A 24032-nucleotide genomic window follows, 5' to 3' on the forward strand; every position below is an offset into this window, starting at 1 on the left:
CTCATGTCCAGAGACTTTGCCTAAGACTGAGATTAAGGGCGGCAGCGGACTGATTAATCTGGCAAAAAAAATATCAAGGCAGTCAAACGTTGGGGCAGTGGCATGGCTATTGTTGGGGGCTTTTAGCCAGATTTATATTGAGAATCAAAAACAAAGAGCCCAGCAGGATGATTTAAAATGTTGTGAGTTTGGCCAAAAAAAAGCTCCAGTAATGCTGTGGACTGCAAAGATAAGGCTGAGGAGATCTCTATTGCTAAAAAAACCCAAGAAAATAAAAAAGATGGCTTAAGGGCATCACAAACAGCAAGTCTCCACCCTTTGCAGCCTCAAAATTGCAAAGGTGAAACACCTTGCCTTGAGGAGAAAGCTGCTGAGCACCATGTTCCAGAATGGTGGCGGCGGCTGCACCACGTTCCAGAATGGCGGCAGCATAGAGGATTTGTTCCTCAGAAGTGGATTCAGAGTGCCCAGCGATCCAGACACTCGACCCCTGTGGCCAAGAGAGAGGAAAGCTTGGCTACTGCTCCAGGTGGCAGCAGACCTTGGCATCACGTGGCCCTGGCTTTAAATGCATAGAGAATGCAAGAGTTCTGAGGTTAAAAAGGCTTCCACCCAGATTTCCGAAGGCCTGGGAGGCCAGGCAGTGTGCCCCTGAGAGGGCAGTGTGTGAGGCTGTGAGTGTAAAGCAAAAGGTGCCCTAGAGACCTCAGAAGTTTAAAAAAGCCAGGACCGTGGATCATCTGAGGAAAACTGCAAGGAGAGAGCAAAGCAGGCCTAAGAGAGAAGCCATGAAAGCTGTAACCACCAAAAATGCCACAGGGGTGGACTCATGCAAGCCCTTTGGAGCTTACAATGTGCCACAAGTTGCTTCAGATGCCGCATGTAAAATTACAGGACATAACATTAGCCCTGCTGGATTTTGGACTTGCTTTGGTCCCAATGCTCTGTGTCCCCCTGTTTATACCTTTTAAAATGGTACTGCTTATTTTGTGCCATTAAATGTTAAGTGTTTAACTCTTCATTTGTACGGGGGGTCACAGCTAAGAGTTTGCCTTACATTGAGGAGGAGACTTGGGACTTGGACTTTTCAGCAATGCTGCAACTGTTAGGACTTTGGCAACTCTTGCAGATGGACTAAATGCTGTTTATATAAAGGGATAGACATGAGTCTTTGGGGGGCCAGAGGTGGAATGTTATGGTTTATGTCTGTGTGTCCCCCCCAAAGCCTCATACATTCACGGGGCAGGCTTTTAAAGTTTGATTAAGGGTGTGAGAGCTACACCCGCCCTGGGGTGGATAGTTTGCATATGTAAGGGAGAGGAAGACAGTGCTTGAGGCCATTCCTCCCCCATTCCTCACTGGTGTGTGCTTGCCGATTCGGCTGTGTTCTGCTGCCATGAGCTCTAGCTTTCTGCCATGTGCCACTCTGCCTTGTAATCTGCCAAGTACAGACTAAAACCTCCACAAACTGTAAGCAAAATAAACCTTTCCTTCCTTAATTTTGGGTGTCAGGTATTTTGTCCCAGCAACAAAAAAAATATCCAAGACAATTATGTTGTATTGCTGATATAACATCAAGTGGGAAAGACCAATTCAATAAGTTTATTCCTTTTTCCAGAGCAGAATCCTGTTCCAAGGAGTATGTGTGATAGCAACAGTACCTGCTTCAAGTTAGAGACATTTTAAACAAACTTTATCACTAATGAAATTAACTTTTTCCTGCGCTAATAAAAAAAAAAAAAAATCAACATTCTCCAGGTCAGCAAACACAATCTCCCATGGAGCTTTTTCAACAAAAGGCCTTGGGAAGAAAGCCTACAGTGCCCAAATCCCCACTGCCCAAAAAAGGAGACAAGAAATGGTAAGCATGACAACTGTGTGACTGGATGATGCAGAAATCAGGAAGTACTGAGTACCCTGGCTGATAAGCAAGTTGCCATGTTGCAAACCTAGCCAAGTCCAGATGGCAGAGAAGAGGAACACAGCAGGGAATGTATCTGAAATTATTACTGTCATCAAATTGACAGAACATACTCAGTGTGGCCAACAGCACAGAAAGAAGAGTTATCATTTGGAGAATCAACATATTAGTCTCTTTCTGGGTCTTCTGAATGATCTACAATGTAGGACCTTAAAATCACAGCTATCTAAAATAATAGCTTTGCACACAAGGGAGGTAACTACATCCTGGAGCTCAAAGCAGATGAGGCTACCCTCATATGTTTTTAATTATAATTCTTAACAGATTAACAGCTCAATTTTCACAACAATTCCAATCCTAAATGGCAGAAACTCAGATGCAGTAATCTAGTTGTGATTTTAAAAGCCATTCGTCAATGAACTATGAAAATGAACTACTGTTTCACAAAGAAACATTGAGACACTGAAACAAAAAACATGTTTTCACTACCGAGCTACCAAATTTGATGTCCAGGTTGCTCCAGAGGGCTAGTAGGACACACACAATTCAACACATTCCCCTTGTTAAAAAGCACTCCCTTCTCTAACATCCTTCCATTTCTCCTTTATTTTACCAGGGAGGAAACAGGCAAAAGTAGACACTGGCCCATGATAAATATCTTAATTATATACCATTCTTTATTCTTTCTTCCCAATTGCCTTTTCCTCCAATGATATATCTTTTATTTCCACAGAAATATTTCTGGAACAGTAATATGCTGTCAGAAACGTGACTTCCTGTTAAATTCAAAGTAAGTATCTTCTATACTTAAAGACCTTAGGTTTGAGTAACAGGTTGATAAAGATGAAGGAGGGAGAGAAAAAAGACAACATTGTTTTGCTGTAATTTCTTTAATATGGACCAATAAAAAGTAGTCCCTTTTAGCTCTTTTTATGCACAATAAACAGCTGTTCAAAATTCATGCATATGGAGAAAAGGGACAAAGGTATTGACAAACTGTAACTCCTATCTAAGACTGAAATAGTGATGGACTAACATAACATCCCTGAAATTGGAATGTATGAAAATGTACTACAGGTTTAACAAGTTATTAAAATAATATGCTGTAGTAAAGTCATATGGCCTAAAATAATAAGACTAGACTCACTCTCTGCTATATCTCTTTTGAGAAAAGAAAAAATGAAAATGCAATTAAAGAGCGAGCAATTCTCAAAAGTTCTCAGCATCAAATATCTTTTTGGATGAACATACATTTTCAATGTGGTCTCTCAAAATCTGAACTGACAGAATCTTCTCAAATGAAAGGAAAGGAATTTCATCAGGATTTGAATGTCCTTTGTGCAGAACTTTTTGTGGACAAATGTGAAATTGGGTCACTTCATTATAGATGAGCATTTATTCATTCAATACATTTTTATGTGTCTACTGAATGCTAAGTTTACAATAATGATTCATATAGCCATGATCCTTACCCTCAGAAGAACGTATCTAACATGGGGCTACACATAAGTGAAACAGTACTGACAGTAAATTATGAGTAGAGAATATTATTACAAAACATAAGTAGGGTATCAACGTTATCGTGGAATAATGGGAGGCTTTCTGGAGTAAGCAGTGGCTGAGTTATGACTGAAAATGAATAAGAGATCAAGGAAGTAGAGACTAGGGTGTTTTTTGAGGTATGAAAAGAGCACATGTAAAGGCCCAGAGACAAGTATGGGTTGAGATGTTGAAAGAATTTTTGTGCAGCAAAAGCAGAGACCCAGCAGGTAAGGGTGAAGAAAGAGAAGTCTAAAGCTAGTCTATATATTATGAGTCTGAAAGAGTACAACAAGCTCATCTGTAAACTAAGCCTTAATTTAGACAAACAGATAAAAGCAAATTTCTCATTCAATTATTTCTTTTTTTTTTTTTTAATTTTTTAATTTTTTGGTTTTTCTCCGGTACCGGGAACCGAACTCACGACCTTGCACTTGCCAGGCAGGTGCTTTGCCGCTGAGCTAAATCCCCAGCCCCTCATTCAATTATTTCTAATACGGCAACAAGTTAATAATACTAATAGGAGGTTTGCAGAATTTCCTTACTGATTTCTTGTGGATGTTCTAGCCATGTTTTTTCTGTGCTACTGGATGTAAGACAAGGTCATTTGTTCTCCCTGGGCCTGAAGGATCCTTCTGGGGCCCACTTAAGTTTTAGAGTTTGGTTTCACCAAAGAAGACAGCACTTCCTTGGACCCCCAGCCTTGCTACAGTCATCAGAGGGGGATGATATCACTGACTGCTCCTCAGGCTTTAAGTAGTAAGACTGCTGCTGTGCACTGGAACACTCCAGTGCAGTCTGCAGTGACGACAACAGCAGTGGCACATTCACACTTCAGATGGTTGTCAACTGTGACCTCACAAAACAGTGGCCACTTAGTTACGTGTCTCACATCACAAATGATACCACAGTCTCCACTGTTTGAGAAGCATTCCCAGTAAAAAAGTTCATATAAAGAAAAAAAAATTAAGATTCAAAATGTTTATTGGGGGATGTTTTTTAATAAAGACAAAAGGTGAATCACGTATCTAATAGTAAAGCAAGCCAAGTCAATTACTGGGTAACTTTTTTTTTAAAAGGCAAGATGCAAAAATCACATTTATTAATTACTTCAACTAAATAAGAAGTTATGACTGGAAAGAAATAATCAGGAGTAGTTATGCAGGATAATAAGATTTGTTTTTTATTTTCCAAATTTTGTGTACTATGGATATACTATGTTAAAGTTTCTTTTAAATAATAACATTAGTAATAATGAATAACATTTACCTAGTACATAACACATACAAGGCACTATTTTAGGAGCTTTATATGAATGAACTTACATAATCCTCACTGCAACTCTATACCATTTCGGCAGTTCAGTTACCACTTCCATTCTATATTTGAGGGAATGAGGCTCAGAGAGGTCACAGAACTTACTTAAGATCATGCAAGTAATCAACGGTTGAGCCAAGAGGTAAACAAGGCAGTCTGGCTCCAGAGTCGGTTCCTACATTCACCTCTCAAAACTGCACGCTTGAACACCAGGTCCAAATTCAAATATAAATTTTTCCTTTTTACATAAATCTAAAGCATCATTAATGATTTCTACAGAACTCAAGAGCCTTATGTTATTTTAGGGCACAGATTAGGAAGATATACAGTGGTATTCAACAGATGGTCACAAGCTACACTTCAATTGCTTTTTATAGACTACTTGTAGGTCACTGTATACAGACTGTCTTCTCTGAAATGCTTGAGACCAGAAGTGTCTGAGATTTTTTTTTTTTTTTTTTAAAGATTTTGAAGTATTTCCATAGATTTTACTGGATATGGCTAATTTTGAAATCTTAAAATGCTCCAAAATCTGAAACATTTTGAATGTTATGGAGCTCAAAATATTTCGGATTTTGTATTTTCAGATGAGGGATACTCATCCTGTTCCCTCTGCTTTATTATCTTCCTCTTTCTTGCTATGACAGCTTCTTGTCCTACTTTCTGATTACTAAAAAATGCATGTTCTGTCTGCAGGACATATTATAATTATTCTAAATCTGGGCCTTGAATTGACCTTTATTATGCACATAAATCATCTAGGAGGCTTGTAAAGATGCAGTTGCAACAGCCCAACCCTAGAAGGTAGACTGCAGGTAACACTTTTTAAGAAACTCTTCTATTACTCTGAATTTTGTAAGATGAAATATTTCTCCAAGGCATACAAATAAAACATCTGCTATTTTCTACCAGGACTGCCAGCACATTCCTTGCAACTTTTTGTATATATTTCTTATAACTAAAAGCCCTTCTACATACTCAGAATCAATCTCATTTTACAAAACCAGCTCAAAGAGTACACCAATGGAATGTGTAATATCTTATTTGCTGTATCTTATTTAAAAAATGATGCTGTTTGCAATGTCTTATCAGAAAGGTATTAATTATAGTCAAACCTGATTTCTTGTCCAGTAATGATACTGCTCGGTATTCTGAATAATTTTTTCCATCAGTGACATAAGATATTGGAATATGCCACAGGTAGCTGTAAAAAGAAAGTATTGTAAGATTAGCTCTCTAATATTTCAGTATAAAGATGAAATTTTTAAAGCTACTCCGCAACAGAGATAATATTATTAGGTTTTGTAAGAACTTATGATTATAAAACATTTAAAAATACTTCAACCTGAAGGTACAAAACAGACAGCATGGAATGAAGGTACAGTATATGTACCTTGCATCTGAAGGCTGGATTTCAGGTTTCATACTTAAGAAAAATCTCTCTTGTTTTATAAAAAGTTCCATTCCTTTCCTGTGAACAGTTACTAAAGGAAATCCTTTTTGCAGGGTCCAGGTTTTCATCATTTTCTTTACATCTAGCGTTTTGTTCGTAACCTACAAAACAAGAATAAATATTTTTGCTTAAAGGTAAAAATTAACTTAAAATTTTTAGTTTAATTCATCCATATCTTTTCCCTAGCTCATTTTATAAAGATTGCATTTAATGTTAGTATTAAAAAGGTATTAATGCTGAATTAAGAGAAAAACTCACTAAATGAAAAATAACCTGGAACAGAACTGAGTGATAACAAAGGGTGTGAAAGACAGATTACACTGAAAAGCAGCACATATGATATCAACCTACAGTTCACTAAGATGAATAACATCCTTGAAGCTGGGTGTGGTGGCGCATGCCTGTAAGCCCAGCACATAGATTACCATGAGTTTGAGGTCAGCCTGTACTACCTAATGAGTTCAGGGCCAACCTGAAATATAAAGTGAGACTGTGTCTTAAAAAAAAAACAAAAAAAAATTAACATCCTTAAAGTCATTAAGATTAAAACCCCTAAGAAGGTACAAGCACTCTTTCAGGTCACAATACTACCAATTAGAAGATATGACTAAAACGTACTCTAGAATGGGACTGCTACCTAACACTGTGAATCAACTGAGTCCAGTTTTCTCTTTGTTCTTCTATTCTCTGCCTTGCACCTATCTGTCTTTAAAGACTTAATCCTGTGGGAGTACAGGTTATCTTCAAAAGCTAGAGTCTAGGCAGAAGCTTATAGACCTTTAAAGCCCATTCTCCCCAAGGTATCTTGTTATCAATGATTACACATACATTTGAAAAAAGTCACGTGCCTAAATTCATAACATTATACCATTATGGCAGGCCTTATCACAGTCACTGTATGTCCATTTATTTAAAGCACAAAAGAACGGAGCAATTCTTTCTCAACTCACTGTGACATTAACCTTGTATTTCTCACATCTCTTACATACTTACTTCTAGACCACAGGGCGGGGAGAAAAGCAAGGCACTTTGAGGTGTCTGAAGCAGTAATGTTGATGCCGAAAACCCTGAGGGCACGGCTAGGACTCGGTTGGACGGGACAATATCATGATGCAAAAATTGAGTTAGTGCAGAAGGAAGAAATATGTTCTAAATGTCCAGAGATAAAATAAATTCCAAAGAGCAAAGCAACCTAAGAGCAGTATGCAGCTAATGGCAGTCAGCTTGTGACATATCATCTACCAGAGAGTAATCTAAACTCAAAAGACAAGAGTCATAGGCACCAGTACAGCACCAAGAATGGAACGTAGAAAAAGCTAAGAGTGGGAAAATACGTTTTTGAAAAAAGATAAAATTTCAAAAGATACAGTAAGATCAATAATGATCATTAAGATACAGAATAGTAGCTCCATTGTTTTGAACAATTAGGAACAGTACTCCATTTTTTTTCCACTTTAAATTTAGTATTCTTATTCACAAATATTTATATACTAAGATCCTTCCAGCTATTTACTAAATAACTACCCTTGGTGTCCTAGACTCATTTATGTGTATGATAAAAGTATAAACAGAAGAGCTCCTTCCGTGAAAACTCAGGACTGGAGTAAAGTATCCAGGTCACTTACCTCATTAAAGCTATCCCACAGATCATCACTCTGAATGGACCCATAGCTATGATTATGCAGGTAAAGAATAATGGCGTGTTGAAATACATCTTCACTAAGGTAAGTTTTCAGCATCAACAAGAGAGAGGCTCCCTATATGAGAGACAGACAGAGAGATACAGAGAGAGAGAAGAAGAAGAAAGGAAAAAATAATGAAATTTTATACCTGACAGTACTGAAAATCTAAAATTCAAAATCGTTCTAAACATGTAATTTTATATATACAACTGCATTATAATATATTGGTAATGTCACACAGCTTGGCATCAACTCTGTTCAAATTATCTTAACATTATTTTAAGAGATTTGAAAAATAATTAATAGAATTAGATTTCTATATATACTAATCCCACCATGAGTCACTTTGTGTCTGATCAGTATAGTGTTTCAAGTGTTACTAATGATATGTTCAGTATTTATAAATATACTTTAAATTAAAACTACCGAATTTTCTATGGCATTCTCACCCCATCCCCAATGCTTCAATATCATTTGACTCTATAAAGGGACACTGCCATACAAAATAAAGTAGCAGAGCTCTCAAAAGTCTCTCTGCTAGGCGTATATTACTTTCTAAATTTAGTACACCACCTTGCTGAAGTAAACAGGCTCTCTCTTCCCGCAGAGTCAAGTTTAAATGTGTTTGAAACCAATAAACATATAGGGCAACAATGACATACTAATAATTCACAACCAGGTGTGCTACTCTAAAGGCCGTATTATATTAATTCATGCACAAGTTATCATCCCCAACCTCAAAATGATCACCTCCTTTGTGAAATCTTTCTAAATATGAAACAGGAATCATATTTCTCCATCTCCAGCAGAAATTTGTATTGTATTTCCTCTTCTATACTGTATGCTAGTTGAGGGAATAACTGGAAAACTTACTATACTAAAGTAGTGTCTACTAGTAAGCACTAATGCAGTTTTTGAATGAATTTCACATGTGATAAAAGTGCACCAATGTTAAGCCATCAAGATTATTAGTACATAGAAAAAATTAATAGCTACCATTCTTTTTAAAAATTCATAGCTATTAACTGCTCTATAAATTGAAGTACTCAGTCTTGTTCCCAACTGCCCCTACCTCTCCAAGCTCACCAACTTTCTCCTCTATGCTGTAACACTCCCACTAATAGAAGGAAGACTACTCACCATTCCTAATTTTAAACAAGTCAAGCTTTAATCTGGAAAAATGGCTGCCATCTTCCTTACCTATCTTACCTATCACCGTTTTTGTGTACTTACCTCTTCTGTGTTTTTATACCCACTGTTTTCTGTCGACCCTTACTACCACTCCTTATTTCGAACTTTCACCATTACATGACTGAACTACATTATCAATTTCCTGACTGTCTCTTCCCACTTACATTCACTTTATAAACTGAAACTAACTTAATTTTTTCCTAAATAGAACTTTAATCAAGTCACTGCTCTGCTTGAAAATCTTCTAAAGCTTCCCACTGCTTACAGAAAGAACATCCAGGTTCCTTGTGGCATTCAGAACTTTCTACAACTGGGCCCCACCTATCTGTCTCTTCTTCCCCTGCTCCACATGTGGCTTCCACTGCAGCCAGACACTTATTTGCTAAACAAATGTTCCTTGCCCATCAGTATTCTTGACTTTTTATTTATAAATCCTTCTAGTCTATCCCTGCCCTAGCCCGCTCTTCCCATTCCTCTTTACCTATATACTTACTATTTAACCCATTTTAATTTTCCAAAGAATCTCTCCTCAGCATGTCGTGCAGAAATTCCCATACTACTTTAGCACACATTACCTCCCTTAGTGCTCCACAGCTGCTCATCACCTACACTTTGAGCTTTATGATCATATGAATTGTATCTCACAAGTTTCATGTATTATCTTCTATATCTAGTGGAGAAATTTACTAATCAATTAATCTGACAGTCAGAATAAGGAGGCAAATGGGCCATCACACTCATCGCTCCACCACTGCAAATATGAACGATAATGTTTCCAATTTTCCTTTTTCTTCATCCCCAAACCTGGAGTTTGTGTTTCTGAACCAGCACTCCAATCTTCGATTCTCAGAATCTCTTTCTGCTTGTTTTGGGAACCCTAACTTTAGAATACACCTCAACTCTGAGTAAAACCACTAAGAGTTTGCTTAGAACCTTCCTTGCGACTTTAAGATGTGTGGAGTAAACCAACTGTAACAGAGTCACTGCTATAAGATCTTGGTGACCGCCTGAAATACAGAAGGAAAGAAAAACATACAAACAACTAAGTTCAAAATTTAAATAGATCTAAATATTTAAAATTTAAACATTTAAAAATTCAACAGGACACCTGAAAATAATACTTAGGTAATCTTTAAAATAATCTAAATCATAGATATACAAAATTAATTTGAAGCCTACTACAGGTACTTTTTTGTGTACAGCAGTACCTTAAAATAGGAAAGGGAATCAAACATTTCTTCAATTTGTTCTGAAGACTGAACAGATGATAATATTGGATGAGATGAATTTAAAGCATCTTTCTTCATGGTTTTAAATCGAGCATCTAAGAAATCTTCATACTAGCAAAAAATTAAAGAGATTAGGATATGAACAATATCAAAGATAAAAGTGACTACAATAATTATTTATATAAATCATACTAATTACTATTTAAAATCATTCTGGAAAAAAAAAAACAGCTTAATTAACTGAACTTCAGAATAAAAACTTCTGAAAGTACAGAAAGACCATGACTTCCACACATATTCCCTAAATTTAATTATAATCTAGACACATGAAAATCAGCATTTTCTAAGCAAGAGCATAAAAATGAATTAAGAATTTATTACTAAAAAATGCAAAGTATGGACATTCAAGATGAGTATTTTCAAAAGGTTAAAATATTTTAAAATAAAATATGAAATTTAAAAAAGAAAAAAAAATCCAAGGCCTTAAACTGATTTCTCACATATAGCCCGTATTTTACTTTAACTTAAAGTAACACTTCTTTAACATTTCTCTTAATTGAGGTTCATTTTAAATAAAACTTTGTAACAGAAAGAACTGTGAGATCTTGGCAGATGAGCTTCCCTAGACTATATATTAGGGGTTTCCAAACATTCTGGGCACCACCAAGTGGTGAAACTGTGTATCTCACTGCTTAATTAAGTAGCACATACAGATTTTGAATACTTTGCTTAGCATTCCAGCTAAAATTTAATTCCTTCTATTATTTGAATCTTTAAAGAAACCCTATATAAAAATTTCCAACTGAAAGCTCCAAGAATAGTTCTGTTCTAAAGCAGTCTCGAATCATGTCCCCAGGAAGTGTAACAGTCACTGAATTAGGGCTGAAAGGAATATTCATGTTTTCCCACTCACAGCCTGAATTACTTTGCTAAAAGCCTTTCACAATGACATAGTATACCTGAATATCACTAAGTATAGGAAATGTCTTCACAGAATCTAGTAACATAGTGACAATACTATTATGCCTGTCTGTAATGGAATAGTATTCTAAGCATTTGAAAAAGGACACAAAAGACGGTTTATGTCAGATTATTTGTTTGCATCAACCTATATGTCACCGTTGTAAGAATGCCCACAATGATAAAAGAGAGCTAGCACTACTACAAAATGTTTTAACATTTTTCTTTTTATATACACAGGATTAAAAAGTTTTGTTCTGCAAAAAGAGGCTTTTCAATCTTATCTAAATTGCTACAGAAAGGACCACATCTGTTAAAAATAAAATGCAGCAGTGCAATTTAAGATAGTCATCTTAATGACAAAAATACGTAATTTTACATAATTTCACCTTTTAACAAAATCAATAAATGAAAGCTTAATTTTCATTGTTAAATCTTAAAAGGTACAGACATCAGTAACAAGGGTCAATTTTATTATAGCTTTCTAGAAATATCTTCATTACCCCAAAGGCATAGAAAATACATGGCAAATGTGAGTTGACTATTTTTCCTCTTAGCAGTCCTAGTAGGATAAGGAATACTGTACTTACACTGGAGAGTTCTTTGAATATTTTTTCCAAAGAGAAATATTCCATGAACGTTGCAAAACCTTCATTCAGCCATAGATCATTCCACCATTGCATTGTTACCAGATTACCAAACCACTGCCACAAAAACAAACTGTTAACCAACAGGATATAAACATTCTCAAGAATTTTCCAACAACTGGCTGAATTGTCAGATTAACTCCCCATAGCCAGATTAAAATATTTTAAAAGTGTTCTAGTATAACAATCCAAATAAAGTACAGTCAAATCAACTAAGAACTTTTTAAAAATTATATAAATCTACTTTAATAGTAAAATAGAAATTTTCATATTTTATCTTAATTGAAGGAGAAAAACCAAGAATGATTATTAATATATTCATTACCAGATGTGTAAATTTTAAAAACATGGTATGAAATAAAAGCATTTTTTTTGCTACCTCATAAAAGGACTTCTTAGATAATGAAATTCTTTCACTTTTTAGTATCTTACTAACTACAAGGTTACTTTCCATGATATCTATGTCACTCATGACAGCTGAAACTTTCCATGTAAGACATTTTCCTAGTCAGGGGGCCTGTACTTCATATTTCTCTTCAGTTCCCACACTGAAGACAGGGTCTGCATGATTCAAACCAGAATTCAAACAACATTTTTAAAGGAAGTTAGCATATATATAAACAAATGCAAGCAAGAAGATCTTCAAGTGTTTTCTGCTATGAGGCAGTAAAAAGAAAGAAAAATAATAGGAGACTCTCCAAAAGAAACTGTATTGAAAATCCTTCAAATAAAAAGTGGTCACAGAGAGTGCAATTTAGTCACTGTGGTCTAGGGTTGATCTCAAAGTAATAGCAAAAGGCAGGGTTACTAGATACTAATATAAAATACTTTTAGAAGTATAATAGTATACTTTTCTTTCTTTCTTTTTTTTTTTTTGAGACAGGGTCTCACTATGCAGTTCAGGCTGGCCTTGAGCTCACTATGTAGCCCAGGCTGGTCTTGAACTCACAATGATCCTCCTGCCTCAGCTTCCTGAGTGCTGGGATTACAGGCATGTGCCACCATGCCTGGCTATTTTTCTAAGACATTATTTTAAAACCTGTTTCACATAAAGATGGTTTGTAAGTCCTAAAGAAGAAATAACAAAGAAAGACTCCCCAAGTAGTGATGGGTGGCTGCACACATAACAGAGATCCCACAAGACACAATTTATCTCTATGGACCATTCATAACAGTAAACATACGCTTCAGCTTGCCAAGAAGTCTTCACAAGTCTACAAAGCCGTACAGATATTGTACTGGAGGTAGCGGGTAAACTGACCAAACCACTTCCTGTTCTTCTTTCACATAATGCCACTCCATGACACCACAAACTGCACCCAACACCGACAAGCACCTCCCATACTGGGCCCAACAGAGACAAGAGAGGATGATACATCTGGATGCAATTTCCTTTCTTTTTCTCCATGTTATACAAATAATACCCTAACCTTTTACTCAGAATCTGCCTCTCCCACTTAATAGATAATTGGGGAGTTGCAGCAAAAAATAAAAAAATAAAGCCAGACTTGACAACTACAGTTCAAGAGTTGTCAGAAGAGATTACAACTTAGGGAAAAAGATTCTTTCCTACAAAATTACATTAAGCTGTTGGTATTTGTCAGAGAGAAAGCAGATTTATATTATGAGGAGGGAAAAAGAAGAAACAGTCACACTTCAGGCCAGTGTTACTTCTTCATAGCTGTGTGACTTTGGACAAATCATTTAAGACAAGTCTCAGTTTCTGGACCTGTAAAATGGGATTATCACCTACCTTAGAGCAGTTATGAAGTGAAATAATGTAAAAATGCTTTAGTCCTACACAGACAGACAGCATTGTCATCTGGAAATTTACATTTGTGTTAAAAAAGGAACTTTTTAGTATTAAAGAAGTCAGTACTAAAAGAAAAGTAGAATAATTAGTAATGTGTATTTGTATTCTGAAATGGGAGGACATGAAGTAGACAACAGGTACGGGATGTAACAGCACTGCTTGTTAGGCACCTGGTGAGCCAGCTCATGAGCGATGATTTTAGTAACCAGTTTTCTATCCGCCACTGAAGAAGTGTTATTGTCATACAGAAGGGTCTCTTCACGGAAGGTAATTAAGCCCCAATTTTCCATTGCTCCTGCTTCAAAGTCAGGAATGGCCACCAAATCTGTACCCAACAGGAAAGAAGTGATCAACTTTCATGTATGTAAAGTGGGCCCTCATTAAACCAAAATATTTTACCCGGGAGTTTACCACTGTGAAGGTTGTGAATTGTTTTCATACTCTGCAAGGAACGGTCGTCCTTACTCTAGTTCTGCAGGCTCCTTCCTCAGCCATCTGAGGTGGAATACCTGACCACACCATTTGAGTCACTGTTCCATTGTCCGGCAGCAAAGAGAAACAGTGGCTAATTCCCTCCAACAAATTAACTTCCTAGATGAGGAGGATGAAATTCAGGGACAATCCATACTGAGTAATACTGAAACATTCTTGCTTTCCTGAACTCCCATTATGCAGTATTTATTTTTTAAATTAAGATTTTCCTGAGGTTTGTCAAACTCCAGACTAAGCTCTCAGCAAGCTCTCATTTACACAGTACCACTGTGACAGGCCTAAAAACTTCCAAGTGTTTTAAGCTGCAAGTTCAGATACATTCATGGAATGTAAACAATTTTAACAATTTTTAACACATTAACAATATTTCTTCTTTAAAAAATAACAGGCAAAGTTCTTTTTAAAAAAACATTTGCAAAACGTATCTCAGTAATAACTGTAATAAAAATTAGAGGAAATGTGATTCTTACCCAATTTTTTAAGAGGATATTGAATTTCAAAGTAGTTTTGATAAAACTCAAGAAGCTTCACTGTTGTTTCCAAGGCATGGTGAACTTGACCAATCTTTTCTGGTATGGCATATATAGAAATCTAAAGGGAACATTATACAGGATGTAAGGAATGTTACAATTAAAATGCCATAACTCAGGACGAGCATATCTGAGAAATGCACAGATTTCTGAGATTTTTCAGGGAAGAAACTATGATAGTTATTTTAGTCTCCATAGAGTTTAGCAAGTACCTTCCATGAATACAACATCCCTAAAAAAACGAAGCAAACAAAAGAAAAAACCCTTATTGATTCCCTTTTTTTTCAAGCTCTCATAACTTTCCAAATAAACTAGTTTAGGCCATCTTATAGCAATTTATAAACACTTACCCATTTAATTTTATGACATTCTTCCTATTTCATTACCTGCCGTTGCTTATCCTTACTTATGAGCTATGAAGACTGAATTATTTGTAGGACAGAAAGTTTTATCCTTTGAGCACCCATCCTAGTGCCTAGCATCTAAACCCAGAGAAGTCACATCTTACAGTAGACTTAGTTCTAAAGAGAACGTATAAGGCATATAGTGGACATTTCTTGAAACTGTATTACAGAAAACTGATTAGAGATCAACATATTCTCATTAAGCATGGAAAGCCAGGTTTTCTCCCAGTGCTGAGAATACTTATTTATATATTCAATTCTTTAGTTGTTGGCTTGTTTCTATGGACCATGTTATCATATATATATACACACACATACATACATACATATACAGTGAGACACACTGAGTGACAGATGAAACTAAAACTAACCAAGGAAACAAAAGATTCATGTCTTCAACTGACCATTCATTCCAGGGCATTTGCTAAAGCAGGAAAGCAGGCAGAATTATCTACATTATTTAAAAGGCTATTCTTTCTTTTGTGGCATAAATACGTAAGTTAAGTACATGTAACTATAAGCACAATTTAAATCTGACCCAAAAATGTACTTATCCCCATTTCTGGAATAGAATGGCTAGAAGAAAAAGGCAGTTTGGTATTTACTCTTCCTTTCCTCTTTTTCTTTCTCTTAGAAGAACATGTTTTATGAGTTTTTAGTAGAGAGAAATCTTCATTAACATTCTAAGAACGACAGAAGCAGTAAAATGTAAAGAGCACAATCTATCTCAGCCAAGGACGTCTTGAACAGCAGTCTGGGCTTGATGAGAACACTATAAACACTACTGGCGGCCAGGGATGTAGCTCAGTGGTAGAGCCCATGCTTAGCACGCCTAAGGCTAGGCTTAATTCCCAACCAAAACCCAAACAACAAACAAACAAAACACTGTGAAATGGAATTCAGCTGGCCTTAAGATTTACAATGTAAAACTTTTCTTGGCAGATCTCTTACAAGGATCTTATGGTTGATTCTAAAAACACAAATATTGTATAAAGATGCTGATCAGCTCTGAGAAAGAAGATTCTTAGATTCTGGAACAACAGATTTGTTAGGTTTCAGTTATCTTTTCCTTACATTAATAAGAACAAAACTAACAGAAGCAAAAACAAAACCAAGTCTCATTTGCTCCACACAAAGAAAAAGAAAAAGAAAACTATGGCTTATAAGATGTATAAAGAGAGAAACTATCAGAAGTCTCAATACTAAATTTTCTGAAAAACACTGGCTTTCCAAAACAGGCAACTGGTCACAGAAAACTGTATGCTCCTAAAACAAACAAACAGTATCAGGTCTATGTAGAATAACTAACTAGGTAGACTACAGCAGAATAATATAAACTGTACAAGGTCTCAGGCTGGTAAAAAGATACTTGAGGTAGAAATGTTTTCAGTGGAAATTTTAATGTCACAGCCCTGATTAAATGTGAATAAATGAGAATCATAACCACACAGATAATACTGTTGAAGGTTCTACTTAAATGTTGAATGTCAGATAGGAACTAATGATGAATTTTGATTCTACCAAGTAGGACTGTCTATGACAAAAGGGAAAGCATATAGTGGCAAAAAACAAAACAGAGACCTCAAGACAAGTAAGTAAAGCAGTGTATTTCACATGTGGCCTAGAATTTTCTAGCTAATTCAGACAGTCCTGGAAGCAAAGAGAGGTTCAAGAAATAAGGAGAAAAGAATAAAAATAAATGTTCCTTTCTGTTGAAGCCTTTGACATGCTCTTTTATCAGTACATGCTTGCAGCACATGCACTTTACAGTCGTACTGGGGAGCGGGTGCTCGCTTTCTCCTCTTGTTCCCCGTTCCCCCTTCTCATTATTATTACTCTTGGTTCGTATTTCCAGGATACTAGGTAAGCACTCTACCACAGAGCTACACTTCCAGCTGTAAAGCAGTTTCTATTACTGAGCGGGACACACTACAGTCAACGCTGACATTTTTAGTTGTTTGGTAAGAATGACATGACTAAGTAAAGCCCCTTTTAGATCTTGTTGAATACATCTATTGTCAAATATCACAAAATAGAAGTCATCTTAGAGATCACTACATTTTAACATAACAAAACTCCTTTTAGCATAAAAAAATTCGAAGTTTTTAATTTCTAGTCACTGTATCTACTGAAGTTATTTATAACATTTGGCGCTTACCAAAGTACCAAGAAGCTGCTGTGAAATTTTCACTGTCACTTACTCGCTATGCAGTCTTAGTTCACTGGCTTTCTCTTTTTACCTGAGACACTGTTTCCTCCTCAGCAAGATGGGGCTAAGTCCTCCCCTCATTCAGTTTATAAAATGAAAAAATGTTTACAAATGAGTGCCTAGGACAGCTGCAAGCATGAAGTGTAATTCCATGCATGATATGTTCCTCAGTTTCTAATAAAAAAGCAGGAAACTAATAAAATTACTGTTTATGTTAATTTTTTCAAAACACATCACTACTGGGTAGCAGTAAAGGTTAGATTATTTATATCTACTGACATGCAAAGAATTTCACAACATATTTATATATGAGACAAAGGAAGTATGCACTCTATATATGTATATATAATATGCATGTTCATGTTATGGGGGTTTTCGTGTGTGTGTGTGTACGTGTGTGTGTAATATTAGAGCTGTGGAAGGTAGGGTATAAAGAAGATTAAAATACAGTCTTCCTAAGGGTTCAGAGCTGCTAAGATATGGAGGAGGGACTCCAGCCCAGGAAGACTCCAGGCCTATGTTTAACCATGCTGCTTCCTAATATGAGTAAATAAAAAGGGAGAAAGAAGTCACCTGAAACTTCTCAATCTCTCCCTCTCTTTTTAGACACACAGACACAGAGACAGTGACAGAGAAAGAGGAATATAAGAATGTGGCATATATGTAATGAATAATTCAGGTTGGCTAGCTAGAAGAATTCACTTTGGAGCAAATGAAAATATAGCTGCATTTATAAGGGAAGATTTAGATATCGCAATGAGTTTGAATGTAACTCTATAGGTAGCAAGAAGCCAACACAGTAATGAAAGAGAAGGATGGGTGGACTGAAGGAAAAGGCAGGGGGGAAAAGGGTCTTTCAAAAGTCTTTTCTGCTATATTATCAGTATAAGAAATAGTAGGTTTATTAATTCTCTACCACTAAAGTATAAAATTTAATTAAATAATCCTAAGAGGATGAAGAAAAAAACAGAGAACCCTTATGAGAATAAAGGATCTATTTTGCAAAATGCAGATAAACCAGAACCTTAAGTTAAGCAATCTTACTCATTCTCTATGAATAAACTCAGCCAGGACTTTCTGGGGGTTTTGCTGTTTGTTTCTGATGCTAGCGCTTGTACCCACATCCTTGCACAAACGAAGTACATGTTCTGCCCTTGAACTACATCCCAGCCTCTAGAAAATGCTTTAAAAGGGTAGGGAGGAATCTAACTTTTACAGCCTACCCAACACGGCAACCACCGGCGTCATGAACATTACCACAGCACTTGACACGTGGCTAGTGAGACTGAGGAAGTGAATTATAAGTTTTATTTAATTTTGATTAATTTAAGTCTAAATAATTACATAAGGTTAATGACTGTCATACTGTTCAGTACATTTTTTAGAAACTTTAGATATATCTATATATGTTGTCTTACTAGAATTCTCTTATAAAATAACAAACTTGAAAATTAGCTTTCAAGAATTAAGCTAAGAATAAGTAAAAGAGCATTTCTGGTATAAATTGTCAGAGTGCGATTAAAAAGCTTATTTTTCTTCATGAGGCAGAAATGTATAAGAATTTCTCTGAACCTCCCCTGAGACAGCTTTTTGGAAAATTTCCACATCAACATACCAGGGTTCCATTTACATCCTGACTCAGGTTCTTCATCTCGCCTATAATGAAAGCAACCAGGTAAGTGCTCATCTTCACACTCTCAGAAAACTCATCCTGAAAAAGTCCATCTTCCATAGGGACTGATGACTTCTACGGGGAAAGAGAAAACATGATAGTGCTGTAACTGTAGGAATAAATGACAGTAACAAATACACTGAGAGAGCAAAGATGCTGGCATATTATAATCCTTCAGCCAAAGTTTCTAGAGAGAGCACGGCACTTGGTCTCAGTCTGTTTCACCACCCTTCATCAAGAGGACACACTAAGTACAGTGGTACTGTACTGGTTCCATTTGGTAAGTATTGGTTCCATTGTTCCCCTTTAATTCCACTAAAAACCTAAATCCTTTCCCATGACCTAGGGATCACTCTACTTTACTGCTACAAATATATCCACAAAAGAAGCAGTTACAGCTCTGCTACTTCTCCAAGTGATGTGAAAGGGATTCACAGAGTACCATGTTGAGGAGCCCAAGAAGGCTTAGTGGAATCAAAGATCATAAATCACCAGAGAAGTCTGTAGCAGACACAAAATAAAGGCATGCAAAACACACGTAGGATTTCCCAACCATTACTTAAGTTCTGTTTGGGGCTACCAGGCAAACAGACATCCATCTGGTTGCAAAAGATTAAAGAGTATGGCCAAAAGTGGAGCTATTGGAATGCCATTCCACATAGAGCCAGATCATTCTGCCTTCTGCTGCCTACAGGAGTGGACTCCACAGCCTGCTGTGTATGGCTCTCTTCTGCCCTAGCCATGAGATTCCAGGAAGCTTCTTAAGATCTATGAAGCAACGAAAAGACACCCTAGGTTCTGGTTACCAAGGAAATTCCTTCTTGGATTCATGCCCACTGCCTCCTACTCAGAACTAACACTCACGAGGCTCCTGTTCATGACATCAACCTCCAAATTACTACAACATCAATTTTTAATTTATATGTAACACACCAAGAACAATCAACGTTCCACACTATCAAGTAACACTGTGTAGATCAGCAAATGTATTTTAAGAAATTGTCAATTTCATCTTATACTAGTTCACAGTATTAATATATGCACAAATTTCATACATAGGACACACTTTCTACCCATACATTCCAAGTCCAACTGTCTTTCTCTTTTTCTGGAGGCTCCACAGGCTGACTTCCCAACTGATCCCAACAAATACCTGTATTTGAGTTTCTACTTAAGTACTATTAATGTGTATGACTCTAATCATTCTCACTATTAGCCTGGCTCAAAGATTTTACATTCAAAAAAATGGAATGGTACCTTAGGCATATTTGATAAAGCAGTGTACTGCTCCTCCCTTATGATCCTGACGATAAATGTGGCTTTAAATGCTGGTTCATCAAAACAAGGAAAAGCAGATCTTGCTGCCAGAGGTTCAAACTGAGTTGCTGCAAAGTACCTAAAACAGATACAAATTCAATCCAATAGTTATTGATCACCTACTACATAAGATAAACACGGTATAATCCTAGTCATTAAAAGACTCACAAGAAATGGAGGGCAGAAACTTATGCACAGAAACTTACATCAGAATGCAAATCCTGTTCTAACAGTGAAAACAAAGCAGTAGACAAAAAGGGTATGGAACAAATTCTGATTAGAGGTCAAACTCAGTTAGAAAATGTGTACAAAGTCTGAAGAGGGCCTTAAAAAGTGAGGAATATTTGAGAAGGTAGAGAAAGGAACAATGTACTCAGAATGGGCAGCATGAGGAAAGAGAGCAAGCAGGTCATGTCCAGAAAAGGGGGCAGCTGCTAAGTATGGCTGGGAAAGAAGCCATAAAGGTAAGCTGCAGCTGGCCACAGAGGTCTTAACAGATTTCTTATGGAAGACCAGCAAGGGTCCCACTAATTATCTGTACACACTCTGGCTTCATAACACTAAACTTCAAATTCACATGCTGCACTTTCACGAGTACTAAAAAGTATAGGTCACCCATCACCTAAACCAGTACTCTTTTTAATGATGAGTTAAAACTTTCCTTTCTGACATAATACAGCACCAACTGTTAAGATCTGAACACATGCAAAGGTTCTTAATAACAGACTAAGGAAAAAGTATGAAAGAAATAGGGAAAGTACAGATTTTCAAGTAAGTAGAGGAATACAGCAGATTTCCATTTGGCAAATTGTCCAGATATGGCCACAGTTGTATAAATTTCTGGTACCAGGCAATCCGTCACAGATACAATCATTCCACAGGAGCTGCTCTTGCTTAGGGCTAAGTTTCCACTGTCAGAAGATAAGTAGAAAAGAAAATTTCTGGAATTTGGAGTCTGAAGACCCACACTCTAAAATTTACCAGCCCTATGATTTGGGGCAAATCAGTAACCTAGATCTCAACTTCCTTATTTATTATTGTGATTTAGAAAGGCTCCCCTACCAAATACCCAGGCTTTTTGTTCATGATAAAAACCACTTGTATAATGTAAAGCCCTACAGAGATGTTTATTACAAACACTACATAACCACAACTCTTTCATACTTAAAATCACTGTACTCTTTTTTCCAGGTAAGGACATGCCCTAATACCTGTTTCTATTGGGTAGACTACAATAAAGGTAGCAATCACCATACATGAAACAATTTAGACATGTTATATTTCTAATATTCCATTTCTTTACCTGGCCCTTAGTATTCTTACATATTTAACACAAGGGAATAGCAGCCAGGGAGTAAATTTGATAATATACCTATACTTTACATAAAAAAGCTTCATTATGGATTAAAAACTAGCTCATAATATTTTAAGACAAATAAAACATTATTGCTAAAAGAGATGCAATAATTCTGTATACCTGGAATTAATAATCGTACACAAAAGTCTCTTTGAAAAGGGTACTTCTTAGTGATACTTTACAACTATCCTATATAGGAGAATACTCTGAAGCTTACTCTTTAATTGCCAACTTTATTTCCTTTTAGAAATACTAGTTAAAATTCCACAGCTTTAAAAATTATATACACACACACACACACACACACAAAGATACTTAAGATAATTGTATTACTAATTTCTATTAGTTCACTGAAAGGAACAGTTAGTATTTATACTGTCTGATCAATTTTGCATGCCTATATCTGGTATCTTCAACTACTCTGAAGATAACAGTATGCAATGTAACAACCACTGTTAATTTTCTATATCTTGATTTGAATTCTGTATCATTTTTATTGTTTCTTTTCCTCTTTATTTTTTATTTTTATTTATTTTTTTTTTTGCAGTACCAGGGATCAAACTCAGGACCTTGTGCTTGCCAGGGAGGCGCTTGTACCACTGAGCTATATTCCCAGCCCTTTCTCCCTCTTTTAAAAAAAAAATTCCACGGCTTTGTCCAGCAGTGCTAAAACAACTGCAACTCGGCTGTGGGTCAAGTAAGAGAACTACAAATACTAGGGATAACAAAATAACAATGTAGAGTCATTCACAGGAAAGTGGATCCACCTGAGAACATAACAAAGTAAAACGAATCAGACATACAAGCTTTATTATTGTATATTTTCTCATATGAGAAACCCAAAATATAAAGAGCAAAAAAGAAAACAGTAATAGGAAGTAGGAAGATAGATGTTTCTCAAATAGGAAGGGAATCAAGAACAGATGGAGAGAAGGGAGAGAGAGGGAAGGGAAAGAGGATGAAAAGAGGAATTATCTGTGTTATGTACAGGTACCAACTCCCCAGAAGGAATGTAAACATTATGTACTGGAAATATATGCTAATAAAAAAGGAAAAGGAGCGTGAAATAGAGAAGCAGTACATCATGATGGTAAAGAATGTGGCCTGTGTAGTTAAAATGGCTTTGAGTTCCCTGTCTGCTATCTGCTAGCCATAAGATCGCAGAGGCACTTTTGTTTCCTCAACTATACAATGGACACACTACTTCTTAGTGGGCTGGACAGGATTAAAGACTAAAACACAGGAAATGCTTGGAACACTTCTAACACAAAGTTTTCTGTAAATTCTGGCCATTATTGCATTATCATTGGATTTTAGGGAACAGTACACCACGTTCAACATGGCAGTGAGGGTTGTAAGAAAGAACAAGAGCCAAATAATGAAAGGTCTTGAACTACACCTTGATAGAAACGAGGAAGTACTGAAGGTTGTAAGCTAAAGGCTAACATGACTGTCTATATTTATAGAGACAAATACAGAAATACGAGTAAGTTGGCAATCATGTAGAAAATAGGGGTGGCAGGCAGAAATTGTAAGAGTACACATTTCTTAAAATTGCTTATAGTTTTCAGACATCCTGAAAGGTTTAAACAATCTAAACTTTTCTATCAAGATACATAATAACGTGCTTTTGTTTCATTCTAACAGGTAAGTTAAGGAACTTACAATTTGTGTATAATGGGAGTTTCATAAACTTTTAAGACTTTACAATACTATTTTTAGTTCTGTTTTCTTAATTTTAAGGAATCATATTCTGTTTTCTAGCATATTCCACAACTCAATCCAAACCATGGCAATAGTCAACAAGTGTTCATACTAAAAGTCAATTTACTCTGTTACACAACATTTCTCCTTCCCTTTACATAGTAAGAGGCCCATGGATTCTGGGCAATCATTTGAGCAAATGAGATAGTTAGGGGGCTTGTTCCAAAGGTCTGTTTTCATACTAAGTCACTGTTTTATGTATGTCCTATATTTCCTAGGGATGATGGAGATTACCGAAAGAGAACTAAAGCCAAGAACTCCTAAATTGCCAATGGATTTCCAAATTTGTGTTCAATGCCAGACACCATGCAAGAATACTTGAAAAGATTTATGTAAAAGAGTAAAAACTATCTGAATAAAACTATAGTACTTGCTTTGTCCCTCTGCCCATTTAAGAAAGATCAATTTCTTTAAGATAGACATAAAATATTCACCTCTATTTCTCATCATACATCAACATACATTAGCTAAATGACCAGAAGCAGTAATTCACACCCTGATTGACAGGGTAGTAAGAAAGAATGCTCCAATTACA

General features: G+C 36.2%; 1 protein-coding gene across 1 annotated transcript in view; it reads right to left on the minus strand.

Moving 5' to 3' along the window:
- The window catches only part of Lnpep (leucyl/cystinyl aminopeptidase), an 87009-nt gene that overhangs the window by 23375 nt on the left and 39602 nt on the right, over positions 1–24032 (minus strand). Inside the window, exons 3-11 of the mRNA XM_005382222.2 lie at positions 20317–20455; positions 19003–19134; positions 14715–14835; positions 13923–14077; positions 11883–11996; positions 10312–10443; positions 7856–7987; positions 6171–6331; positions 5893–5981 (exon numbers count right to left, since the gene is read on the minus strand). Of these exons, the coding sequence (XP_005382279.1) occupies positions 5893–5981; positions 6171–6331; positions 7856–7987; positions 10312–10443; positions 11883–11996; positions 13923–14077; positions 14715–14835; positions 19003–19134; positions 20317–20455 (1175 nt within the window). The remainder of the gene's footprint in view (positions 1–5892; positions 5982–6170; positions 6332–7855; positions 7988–10311; positions 10444–11882; positions 11997–13922; positions 14078–14714; positions 14836–19002; positions 19135–20316; positions 20456–24032) is intronic.

Source organism: Chinchilla lanigera, unplaced genomic scaffold (genome assembly GCF_000276665.1).
Source record: "Chinchilla lanigera isolate Chin_1 unplaced genomic scaffold, ChiLan1.0 scaffold00017, whole genome shotgun sequence".
NCBI classification, from domain to species: domain Eukaryota; kingdom Metazoa; phylum Chordata; class Mammalia; order Rodentia; family Chinchillidae; genus Chinchilla; species Chinchilla lanigera.